The sequence below is a fragment of the Corvus hawaiiensis genome, chromosome 2 (genome assembly GCF_020740725.1).
Source record: "Corvus hawaiiensis isolate bCorHaw1 chromosome 2, bCorHaw1.pri.cur, whole genome shotgun sequence".
NCBI classification, from domain to species: Eukaryota; Metazoa; Chordata; class Aves; order Passeriformes; family Corvidae; genus Corvus; species Corvus hawaiiensis.
The window spans coordinates 73806676-73820334 of NC_063214.1; the positions used below are offsets into that span (position 1 = coordinate 73806676).

General features: G+C 35.2%; 1 protein-coding gene across 5 annotated transcripts in view; it reads right to left on the bottom strand.

Moving 5' to 3' along the window:
• The window catches only part of RBM26 (RNA binding motif protein 26), a 52080-nt gene that overhangs the window by 16321 nt on the left and 22100 nt on the right, over window positions 1-13659 (bottom strand). For 4 of the 5 annotated variants that reach the window (XM_048295690.1, XM_048295688.1, XM_048295691.1 and 1 more), the window contains exons 11-17: window positions 13348-13507; window positions 11781-11945; window positions 8185-8316; window positions 7110-7181; window positions 3834-3962; window positions 1648-1722; window positions 842-1012 (exon numbers count right to left, since the gene is read on the bottom strand). In XM_048295690.1, the coding sequence (XP_048151647.1) occupies window positions 842-1012; window positions 1648-1722; window positions 3834-3962; window positions 7110-7181; window positions 8185-8316; window positions 11781-11945; window positions 13348-13507 (904 nt within the window). The remainder of the gene's footprint in view (window positions 1-841; window positions 1013-1647; window positions 1723-3833; window positions 3963-7109; window positions 7182-8184; window positions 8317-11780; window positions 11946-13347; window positions 13508-13659) is intronic. The other variant, XM_048295692.1, reaches the window with a different exon arrangement.

Genomic DNA, 13659 nt, shown 5'->3' on the forward strand with positions numbered 1-13659 from the left:
CCTATTCTGTTGTCTGCCCACCCTAACAACCTATGCCCATTTATCCATCAGGATAAATACATGCTTCAATTTTTTCTTAAAATCTATATAAGAAGCTACAGTTGAGTACATAGAAGTAATTTCAGTATTTCTTTTTGGTATTTCTTTTCAAGGCTGTGATCAGTTTAGGAACAAATATTTCTATAAAAAGCAAGATATTCCATTTTAAAAAGGTGATATAACTGCATCTTTAGGCAGCTGGTTAACTGGTAACAGCCATGTATCAACAAGAATGATAGCAGAGGAAAAATCTCTTCTCACAGGAAAACCCAGATATGGGCACCTAGATCAAAGGAAAACTGACCAGTATAATCTTCAATCTTAAAAGGTTAATATATAGACAAATTAAAGTGACATAAAAAGTCCCAGGAAATTACGTACCGGTACCGTTTGTTTTGTGTACTAAACCTGACCAGAAGATATTTGTGCTGCCTAACCACAATCTTTTTGCATAAGAAATATTATTTTCATAATTTCTATTAAAAATGTAAGAAAGCAATAGACTATACACAAAGCATTGGACAACGTAAAAGAAAGAATCACAACACTTTTGATTTGGTTTTTTTGATCTTCCAGATGATGCAGTATCTGTGTAACGGCAAATACAGCTTTTAGACAACAGCATAGTTTTAAAATTAACTGTGTTCCTTTGAAAAGAAGGCAAAACCAATCTCACTTCAAAGAGGACTTAAAAATTAAACCAGTTAGGGTTTGGAATATTGCTGATTGGACTACATATTTTTATTCTTCTGAAACAAACATGTGAATTCATCTATTAAAAAGCTGATCAAAACTTGAGTACCTGAGTTTTAGTTTTCATGCTTTTTAAAGGAGTTCCTCCTGCTGGTGATACACCTTTTAATTCATCCTTTAACTTGGTAATGCTATTAGTCAAAATTTCCAGTGTTTTCATGATTTCTGCTTTGTCTTCGGACTTCATGGCTTTATTCTTCTCCAGCTTTGAAATCAGCATCTGTCCAATTCAGGAAAAAAAAGTCTTTTTACTCAGCAACCAGTATTACAGATCTGTTTTCCAGTGGTTATTATAACTAATGGAAAAAAAAACCACTGCAGTTCTTTTGCTGCAACCTACAAATCAACACATAGGACTTTTAACAGATTGTATTAAATTAAAATCTTTGAATATCAGATTTGTTTCCTAATGAATATCTGATATTTCCAATTCATTTGGACAGATTTGCTTGACACACTTGAATTATTTGAAAATTTTATTCAACTTAAATGACATTTTGGCTTTTTTCCTAAGCCTAAGTGCAGTCATGCATAATTTTCTACATCATTCTCACCTGCTCTTGTCAAACAGAACTTAGGCGTTCCTTTCTCCCAAACATATGCATTTTGCTCCCAAATTAGGCAATATCAATTAAAATTGGATATGAATGCATAAGCTTGTAGGGTTATTTTAAGTAAAACAACAGGACAAATTAGATTAAGACTATAAACTTAAAATAATATGATAATATCATTCTAAGAGAATGCTTATTTTATAGGCCCTTTCTTTGTTCATTCTTACAAATTCTGAAATATTTTACACTGAACTGAGATTTTATAACTGAATTGGTGACTGTCTTAATGCTAATATTTTACCTTCTGTGTTTCAATGTGCTTCTCCAAGATTTCTTGCTTCTTTTTCCTCACATCTTGTTGAAGTCGCAATGCTTCCTAGAAGCATAAAAAGATTACAGAAAGTTTCTAGACTTTGAAACATAATGCCAGAATAATATACTATACCTGGCAACTACACAGTAGTAACTTACAATAACAGGGAAAAAATTAGTGACAGGAAATGCAAGGTACTAATATTTCCAACTATGTTTTGGAACACAATACATCACCAAATTAAAGAAAGATCTAATTATCTTAGTTAGATCTGTGCTGGGAAGACTTTATTACTGCTCACATACAAAGTAACACCTTACACAACTCCACTGAAAGCTGAAAGGCAACACATTACACTACCTCAAGAGGTACAGCATGCAAGTGCTTAAATGTGCAAGCACAATTATCTTGAAAGCAACTGTAAATCAAGTTCATCAATTAAAACACAGTCTCCAAAACTGTTACAAGTAAAAAGAAAACACATTCTATTTTCTAAACTTGAAGTGTCACCCAAAGAAAAGCACCTCTTTTGTGTCTGAGCACTCTAACTGGGAAGTGACAAGTACAGCTACTCCATGTGCCAACAACAGAACCTTGACAGGCAATGGGCAAATCAAAATGAACTGAAACTGATCAATAAGTGACATAATTGCACTTGGAATGAGAAGCAGGAGGAGTTGCCACCCCTGCTGTGCTCAGCGCCTACTAATGGTGCTTGTGAGAAAGCAGTTGCTTCTTGTTCTCAAATACAGAATATAGAAGTCTCAGACAGCAGAAAACCCTTAAGAGCTTTGATATCAACATCTTTAATGTAATAGTAGAGGAGAGGCAGAAGAGGATCAACTGGGATCAGATTGCAAGTGGAGTATCTTATACAAAGACTAAAAATGCACAACAAGACTGTAAATGCACAACAGCCATAGAAAAATAAATAGTCAAGTTTCTGTATGTCTTCCCAAATACTGACAAATTCTGCTGCATGAAATGTTAGTTTTCCAATATAGTGTGCAATCATTATTCTGAAGGGAAAGGAAGGTAAGGGGATGAACGCAAAAAAAAAGCTAGGGAGACAGGAGGAAAAGAAGGGAGTGAGTCCCACAAAATCATGTTTTTCCACAAGTACTAGTATATTGTAACAGAAATCTCTGAAGGCAGGAAGGAGCACAAGATCACATGAAAAAAGAGCCAATCACTTAGGCACATCTTCAGTGTCTTTTCTCAAGAAAACTTCTACAGCTGTTATGATGAGTCAACAATTTTATTACAAGTTTTTTGCCATTTTACAGGCATTTAGCATCTTAACTTGAAAGGTAAAGACTCTAATTGTAAAAAACATGTTAGGGGACAAATACGAAATGAAATTCCAAAATTAGAACTGCTTTCCTTAAAGTCTGGACCAATGGCAAAACTCACATGCAGCTACAAACTGCTAGTTCAAATTATATTAGACATAAATTACAGCAATTTACTAGCATTTGACCAGAATCTTTTGTTTAACAATTATACTGATTTCAACACTTATGTTTGGACCTAACGTATTATTGTATTCGTAACTTGTGGTTAAAAAACAGTAAGACAAAAAATGTCCTGTGATTTAGTTTTTCTAAGTGATAAGAATAAACTTGAAAAAGGAGCTTTTCTGGGCTCTCTTTAAAATTCTAAGCAAGCTAAAATATAACTGAGTGACCTGTTAAGGCCAAATACATTTTTGTTGCAAAATTGGTGCAGAAGAACTATAGCTTGAAACAACAAAATGCAGAGTCATAAATTCTCAGTTCTCTCAAAGAAACAATTTTGGTCGCAAGTACGAAATACACTGAGAATAAAGGCCAGTTCCAGAAAGGTTTAAGAGAGCAGAACAGTGACTATACTATACTCCCTTTCACTCACAATAGACAAGTCATACCTCAACGTGTAGATTCTGATTCCAGGAAAAAGTGTGTCACATTTTGAATTTCTACAGTTTTAAACCTGCTTACACTGCCTGAACATACACTGAAAAATAACAAAACAATGCTGAATTTTCTTGTAATATGTAGGGGAAAAAAACATAGTGAATTTAATCTTGCAACAAGTTTCATCTATGTTCTTGAGATGAATATACATAGTGCTCTATCTCTAGGTCACAAGTTCCCAACCTAGGTCCATTTTATAAAGAAGCATATTTAATTTACCTGTTTTTTCTTCTGTGCTTCATTAGAGTCTAGCACGGAAGTGGAAACAACAGGCAAAGATTTCTGTGCTGCCTTCAAAGCAGCAGGGTTGTACACAGTTTTTGTCAAGCCAGTAGAAGTAGATAAAACCTATAGGAGGAAATCATTTTATTTTTTTGCCAGTGAATTTCAGTCTTTTAAAAAACCCGCATGAGTGCTTAAAAATATATAAGCATCTTTTCTTTTATCTCCTTTGATGATATGGAATATAAAAATTTGGTGTAGCAATTTTATTTGGAGTTGTTGAAGTTAAACAATTTCTGAAGAGGCAGCACCACGTCAGATATGTAAGCTATAAACATCATCTTATAAATCCTCTCCACTGAGATTTTGTATGTACTTCCAAGTTTCAAATACATAAATATTTACGTATTTGAGCATAACTAAGGAAACAGAAGATTGAGATTTTTGCAAGAATAACTGTTGTTTTTCTTTTGTGTTTTGAAGTCTCAAATACAGTATTTCATGGCTGCATGAATTTTCCAAGCAAAAGTTCAACATGATTTTAGAGACTAAGGTCCAAAGTAGAGACAACAGTTTCTTTTCATATGCAGCTGGTGCAAAGTAGAGCTTGCACAATCAGCAAGAAGTAACTCAAGCACAAGGATGTGCTTCAACATCATACAGCAAAGGAAGAGACTCGTATGTCCCTCTGTTCTCTTTCCTATATTTGTAATGAGGAATGAACTTTCTCCATGACTTACTGAGAACACTGATGACTGCTTTACAATCTCTCTAAAACATACTACGCACATCTCCACAATACCTGAAGATTTCAACTATTTTGTTTTCTTAGTATGTTCCTTAAAGTATATTTTGGGGATGCTAGTATTGAAAACTCCACAGCTATATCCTAGAGATAATATAGGCATGATCTTGTCCACCTTGTTAACAAACAGCAGAAATTATGCAATTGGTATGATTTCCAGGAGTTTAAAAATACTTTCTATGTATGTGAAAAAACTAAAAGATGCATGCAGATTTTCTATGGGTCACCATGCACTCCATAAAATAGACACAATGTCCACCAACAGGAGGAAAAATAAAGAGACAGACAAGAAACAAAGACAGAAAAGACCAAGCGATTAGAAGAATTTATAACAGGAATGATTCATATAAATCCTTTGCACTTCAGTATGATGTTTATATATTTCTTCCCACAGTAAAGTGTTTTGATTCAAGAGTATGCAGTGCATAGAAAACTACAGAAAGAACAAGTCAACGCACATTATGGGGTACTATAAAAGGTGGTACAAAATGCTTTAAGCAGGCCATTACAAAGATGAAGGATTTTTTCTAAATTTATTAAAGAACATTAAAGTATGCATATTCCAATCATACAATTTCTATTACGAAGTAGCTTTAGGACAGGCTACAAGACAAACAAACAGAGGATCAAGCAAAGACAAAAAATATTGACACATTCCTTTTGCCCTGAACTGTCTTCAGGGCAGAGTAAACCACACCTCCTCATCTCTTTTATGTAGGAGATGTAAGGAGATGCCACAGCACCAATACAGACAAGTCAAAAGCAACACTAACGTTTTCTAAATTGTTTCATACTATTCAAGAGAAGGAATAGTGTGAATAGCATGAATTTCTTCACAAGTCCACAAACTGTAAGTCCCCATACAGATCTTAAAATGCCTCATAATGACTGTTTTATCACCTTTTTCTCCTGCTCTTTGGGAATAGCTATCCCCCTTTCTCATTGCAAAGCTCTTGTCAAACCCCCCCGCACTCCATCAGGAACAAAAAACCATCTAGGACATGATGCCTCGTTTTTTTGGTGGATGTCAATCATTTAATTTCTAATGGTTATAGAATACAGTGACTGCAAACTAAGCAAGGTATTTCCTTGTAAAGAGGTAGCAGTAGGTAAAAACAAGTCAAATGAAGTTTCAGAAACCTACTAAAAATGTCAAAGGAAACTGCTGTTTTTCACAGCAAATCTAGTGAACAGCCCAGCAAAATCACATGTGTACTATAAGACAACACAACAGAAGAACATTCTAGCATGAATTTACTCTTTGTAGAAAAATGTTTCAGGATAGCTCAACTCTTACAGAATGAAGAAAAAAAAGTATTTTCACTCAAACTGCAAGCTGAAGCATGTATTTTGTATGTAAAATGTAATTCAGGTATACACAGCAAGATTTAGAGTGCCAAGAATGGAACTAATCAAATTAACAACAAAATACATTTAAGAAGCCTAGATCAGTGCATTTAGGCAGACTGCTTGGCTTGAAATGAAACAAAGACCCATTCTCTAATATTACAACTAATATTACCAACTTCAAGTATTGTTAACTTTGTATGCTAGGTATCTCTGGAGCGAATTTTACCCGTTAGATTCCACTTAATCCATCAACTGCCATACTGATCACACTGAAAAGGGGTGGGAGGGGATGTATGTGGGGAAATACACTGGATGCTTCATTTATTTCAGGTCAAGCTAACTCCCAATAGACAAGATATATACCTAGACAGAGGAATCCTGTTACAGGGTAATACTTGCTGTCTTTCTACGACAAGTCTTCTCAAATGAATGTTATAAACATTGGGGAAGCCTGTCCCTTAAGTGCTAAATAGATCTGGAAACATGCATTACAAACTTTGCTACTATAGTAAACACATCAACAACTTTGTATTCTGAAAATTGGAACCACTGGCCAAAATACATAGCTCATAATCACAATTCAGATGCACCTTTCCCACCTTACCTCTCTTTGTCCTTTCTATACTGATTAATTTCCACCTTTATCTTTTCACAAGTACTGCAAATTGTAAAACCAAATAAAAGGGTAAATATTTACAGCATCACCTTTTAAGGGGCACAGAAGACCCCTTAAAAAGAAAAGTCACGTTTTTATAGAACTGCTTTCTATAGTTTCATATGAGGTATAAAAATTTATTTAGTTTTAAAATTTATTTCTGTATACTTCTATACAACTCAGGATTATGGAACAGACCTAGTTATTTTTATGACTGAATAAAAGGAACCTGCTATATTAAACAAACTCCACAAAATAGCAGCTTTTGTCCTATTATGTCTTATTCTTCTTATCATAATTTAGCCATCTGCTGAGTTTTGATATATTATACTGCCTAAAACTAATCCTTAACAAATTATTTTATTCATAGTTATGAAACAAACTTAATATTCACACAAAGGGTTCCATAAAAAAATTAATTCTACTGAAATATGAGAGAAGAGAATATGAGACATTTTCTTACCTTTTCAGTTGTTGGAGTAACTGGCTTTGACACAAAACCCAGTCTATCCTTCACAGATAATTTAGTCACATTCTAAGAAAACAAAGCAAAATTATAGTTCAAATGCACACTACAAGTATTAGCAATCTAGAAAAAATACTTAAATAATAAAACCATAGACTTTTAAGCAACATTACAAGAAAAATATTCAACCAGTTGATAAAATTCATTATTTGCTTCTGCAATTAATACACATCTAAAATTGGGTAAGACAAATATGAAGCCAAATTTGGAATCAAAAATTATACTACGTACTTTTTGCAAGAGGTCCAAGACATGCTAGCTGGCAGAGGATTATCTGCACAGGCCCTTTTAAATACACTACAGTTCTTGTGTTCTATAATCTGCTATTTGCAGATTGCATCTGCATCGAATGCAGAAAGTTGTTTGAATTTAAACTACAGATGTGTTATGATTTGTGCTGGTCTTCCTCTCCAGAAATAAAACCAAAGCGGTGGCATAATGCTAATAATGAAATGTTGCAAATATAATAAAACATTAAAGACTATTTCTAATGGGAGTAACACACCAGATTCTGTCATTATTCACATTGGTACTGCGGCGACACGACACTCTTCCTTGTATGAGGGGTGATGTACAAATCCTGAAAGCACTTCTAGATACAGACCATCATTCTCTAATGGTTTTAGGTGTTTAACAGATAAAATATATATATACGTTAAAAAAAATTAGCTTTTAGTTCTTTGCATAGAAACTCACTTTATTTTGAAATCTGACACCAGCAATGTAACACAACAATACTGAAACAATTTCAGAGCCTTTCAGTTTTTCTTTTTAAACTATGTAAAAAGCTATGATACTTAAAAATTTAGTACCATGTCAGGTAAAAAAGCCAAATGTCAATGCACTGAGGAAAACTTTTAACACGAAAACACCACTAACAATATAAGCAGATGCACTTGCAAGCAGTAAATGCACACTTGCACTATAGGAGTAACAGTAACTGGTACATTCATACACTACAGAACCTACTCTAGGAAGAACAGGCAACTGAATTTCTCACTACAACACAAACCTGAGCGACTTCTGTGTTGGCACCCTGTGCTTCCGTGGGTTCAATATTACTCGGAGGTACCGGGCCGAGCCGCTCCTTCACCGACTGCTTCACTACAGGCAAAGTGGGCTGCTGCACTAAGGGCTGGATCACCTGGAACACCGCCCCAGCCCCCAGAGGCACAGCATAAGGTTAACAACAGAAGGCTGCTACACGCGTCATTCAGTTAGTACATAACGAAATTACTGCAATGGCATTTCCATTTGCATTTCTTCCCTTCTACCATTCAATTCAGGCTTTTTCACCTGATGGGAAAAATTACCTCTTCACGAGATTTATTATGTTATACTGCATATTTGTGCAGTGCAAGTGGCAATAATATCCATTATGCACTTGCAGCTTACAGAAGTGACCGAACAACTCTGATTTATTTCTATTAATTACATTTATTCAGCCTAACTTAAACTCTACCTGTTAGAACCAAATAAAACATAATAAAGAAGTCTTCTGATTCCTCTCACAACTCTTTCACCATCAACCATTTAGTTATGAAAAGACAGAATACAAACTTGTATGGCAAAGACTTTCACTTTTTACAGTGATACGTCACTTTTCATCTCCTGTATGTTAACTTGGACAAAATAGGAAAAAAAAGGTTATAGAAACATGCAGTCATGAGACTGAAGAAAAAGAAAATAGAGCAGATAATCTTTGAACCTACCATGGATACCCTGACAGCTAACAGCTTTCCTTTTTTTTCTTTGACAAAACCATTCAACAGTTAAGACCAAAAAAAATGCTTCCAAGCAAGCTTATTGTCATATTTATAGCCCTCAGAAGGTCACCTAATCCATTTCTCCACTGTAGGGCAAAGTCAGTTATGCCATTACTGACAGTATCTATCTATCTATCTCGTTCTTACAGATTTCTGATGAAACAAGTCCTGTCACCTCTCTAGGCAAAAATGTTTCAGTATGCTTAGGCATTAGAAAATATTTTTTTAATATTTAACCTAAATCTCTTTGTGCTGCCTTTTAAGCCCAGAACTTCCTGTTTTATCTACCTCAGATGTGGAAAGCATATTATTTCTGCTTCCTGGCAGAAGCCTTTTGTTTGATGATTTATTATGGTTGACTCCCACCATCTTTACCTAAGTACTTCCACTCCTCTTAGAAATTCTACAGCAAAAATTTTCCAAAGTAATCCTGCTGATGAAATAGCAATGGTTAAGCAATTGTGCTGGACCAGATGAAGGGACAACTTAAAAGTCAATTGACTTTACATTGAAGAAAATTCAAAAGCCTGTCTTTGGTGCCTGGCAGACAAAATCTGGTTGGAAGCCATTACAAATACAGGTGAAATTAATTAACCCATAATTAATTAACACAACAGAAATCTTGACAAAAATAAAAATATTTATAGTGTATGAAGAAGTATAAAATTTCCATACTACTAACTGATATGATAGCAAATATTAATTTCAATGAAAAGAGAAATAAATATTCATGCTTCTGAAAGACTTATGAACAAAAAATACCTGTTTACTGACTCAACAGTTTGTTAACTGTTATATTTTGGGGTAGAAGAACACAGAAGCCTTGCACTTAAAATTTTGATTTCCTGTTTTAAGTTTTTCTTGTTACTGTGTACCTTCTGTCACCGATAACAGACTTCAAATTGCAGTCTGCTGACATGTGCTGAATGGCTGTTCTTGGTGAGGCAAGAACACTTAATACTGCCCCTAGTACTAAGGGAATTCATTCTCAAATCAGCAAGATCAGCAAGGTTAACTTAGTAAAGGTGGTGTGATGGCTAAAAATTAGGGGACTGCTAAAAATAACAAATATATAGATCGGATGTTTGCTTGGAAATACAGATTTAATACTCCAATAACACTCTGGATAGCATCATCAGCAAATAAGCTGATAGCATAGTCCCAGCTATCTTTTGAGTAAGAGGGAACGTCTGCAGGAATGCAAATGGCATACTCCACTGCCCTCTTCTGGCTGAGATGGAAATCAAGCTTAGAAAATAAATACCATTTTGAGCAGCACTACTTTGGACGAAGCATCAAGGATATCTATAAAATCTAAAGGATGATAATTGGGAAGATAGTAAGATGGATGTCATTAAAACCGAATTTTTGTAGATAAAAATCAGGGCATTTGTTACAAAAGAAGGAGAGAAAGGAAACGGGTAAAATGCTGTACAGCAGGATTGCCATGGAAAACTGGGTCACTGATTCTGAATGATGATGAAGTACACATGAAGAGAAAGCAGGAATTCTCAGAGCAGCAATTGAAAGAATCCTCTAACAAGTCATTCACACATTATATCAGCATATATAATCAAGTGACCATTCTTCTACAGAGCCTGGCTCATACTTCGAGGTGCAGAACTTGTTCCACACTGATCACCAATCTAATAAAGCAGGATACACAAATATTCTGAAGGATTTGCTACACCAGCTGCTAACTGAGAAGACTCTACTCAGTAACCCACAGAGCCTGGGAGAACCCAAGGTTCCTCTTGTTTGAGTACAGACACTATGACTGCTGAAAAGTCTGATTTAGCTTGACACAGGTTACAAATCTACCCCTCACAACAGTAATTACTGGTTTGTTTTTTTTTTTAATGTTGCCAGTGCTGCTACAAACATGACAACTTCCAGTAGGTGTTCCTCTGCAATTCAATCAAAAAATGTAGATTTAGAGTATTTTAGTTGTAAGGGACCTGCAACAATCATCTAGTCCAACTCCCTAGTCACTTCAGGTTTGACCAGAAGTTAAAGCATGTTGTTACGGACATTGTCCAAATACCTCTTAAACAGTGACAGGCTTGGGGCCATCAACTACCTCTCTAGAAAACCTGTTTCACTGGCTGACCACTCTCTCAGTAAAGAAATGCTTCATATCCAGTCTGGACCTCTTGTCATACACCTCCGATCCACTCCCAGACATACTGACCCTGGATATCAGAGAGATCGGCAACTTCTTCCCTAATTAAACATGTCCCCGATCGCTTCCTACAAAATTAGTCTCTCTAATGAAGTTCTCCTCTTCCACTGTTGTTTTCAAGTCCTTAGATCTATGTGTATATATACCTGTATATACACATAGGTACCTCTGTGTAAAACAAATTCTTCTGCTACTTTCCACAATAATATGCATGCTCAATAGGAAAGGGAATAGGAAAGAGGGAAAACCAGCACCTTTTGGAAGAAAATGGAGATCATTTTTCAAGAAAAGAAATGTAACTCTGCTGCCTTTCTCATGCTCACCAGAAGAAATAAAAAAGCCTATACTAATCAAAGCAAAACAGATGTTATTCAGCAGAGAGCTACACCAAATCTTGCTTGAGGTGATAACAGAGTGGAATTCACCAAAAATCACTGAAGAGCTTTCTATAAATACCTTCAGTCTCATCTTGTTAATCAACTCCTGAACCTTATATATCAAGTAAAAAAATTTACAACTGAAGAGTGACTTTTGGAAATGCTTGATATGAAGTAGTCATCATTTCAAAAGGATTTCGTTTACTTGATATAAACGTTCTCTTAAAAATGCTTCCAAGATTCTATTTTACATAATATGCTAGAACAGACTTAAATCCTCTACCTTCTGTGTGGCAGTCTGGATTTGTGGTGCGCTGCCTTCTCGATGCCAATAAACTTTAATAAAACGATTATTTAATACTGCTTCTGTACTTGATATAGCTTTCTTTGCTTCCTCATGTGTGGCAAACTGAATAAGGGCACCTTCTGGATCACCTTGATATGCAACCTAAGATTTAAAACGGAAGAACAAAACTTACCACACAGAGGATTCTCATTTGTGTCTAGATGATCATTAAATAATTAGTTCTAGGCTTAGAAGCTTACCATTTACACCCAATATGTGTCATTAGATAAATACTTCCCATTCTTGAGTCCATTTAAAAGGCCTGGTGTCAAAAGCAACTTTGACTTTATGCTAATAAACCTTAAGAATAGTTAAAAAACCTCAAACAAACAAAGTAAAGCAAAACCCCCAGTCAACCAGTATTTCTGTCTACAAATATAAGTCGTCGTTTGACGGACAAAAGGAAATATCGACAATGTAAAGAAAATTACTACAAAAAATGCATGGGTCAGATAGTAAATGTCCCTATTTAATATCAGAGCTAGACAGCAAAGTTCATTTTGATTTTCCTCCTCTGAGCATTAATATATTATTTTAGCTTCAAAAGCCAAGATTATACTCTTTCCAAGAAGAGCATAGTTTGCAATCTCCATATGCTTATCTATGTGTCTCTCTATACACATCCGTATTTTACTTGCCTTAATGAGTAATACTGCCTGCTAATACACCCATATTCTTAGGTAAATTACAGAAAGGCTGAAAAAATATTTAATAGCAATCAAGAGAGATTTAAAATCCCTCCAGTGTTCAGACAGGCACAGAAGGTTTATTCCGTACCTTATCAGTACGCACAAAAACATTGTTACACCTCTTCATTCCAGCCCTCAGTGCAAACAAGAAAGGGTTTAGATAAATGCAAGGTAGCATCTGAAACTTTTTGATGATGAAGCACGGTGAAAGGTCACACTGAGTAGCTTAGAGACTGGGTATGAAATACTGACATTACACGTGCAGCCTGCAATATGTAACATCAGCCTAAGTCAGGCCCTAGTTCTTTCATCACTTTCCTCTCTCTTTGATTGTGTATTGTGCAACTCCAATAAACCACAAAATAATTTTAACAAACAAACTATCACTACTGTGGGACTAGAAGGCAATTATATCACAGGGACTGCTTTCTGGATGAGAAATACAGGTATTCTGTATTTACAATTTATCTCTGAAAACACAGAGGGTTTATGATCACAGATCCAAACTGGAGAAAACTGATCCAAACTGAGAAAAACCCATGTGCAATCAATTTTCAATGTTTTAAACAGTGTATCTTAAAAGTCTTACCTCTGAGGAACACATTTTTTCAAAATCTAAAAAATGACTAGAACATTTCATTTCTGCTTCTTCAATGGCAATGTAATTAAAAACAATGAGATCTTGTTTAATAAACAAGTTAGGAAAATAATGAAGAGTTTCAGGGAACCAAGAAAAAACCAACTGGCATTCTGCTGCTGGCAACTACCACTGTCTTTACACCAAAGCACACTGGTTTCTCTTTGTTGACTCTCACCTGCAAGTTGACTAAGTTTCCAAACTTACTGAAGTGCTCATTAAGTTTGCTGATATTGTTAAGTTCTGGGGGAACTTTTCGCAATTCAAGTTTTGTATTTTCATTTCCAAACTGCACCTTCTTCTGGAAACCTGGACTATTCGTTCTGTTAAAATTTTGCCTGCAACAAATAAAAATCAAGCCAGAAATCCATAGCAAACCAGCAAACACAATGTTAAACTCTATATGCTAACACAGAAGCATGTGTGTATGAGACACAAAGATCTACAGATTTAAAAAATAATGCAATTTTAGAAAAGTGAAGGAGAGTAC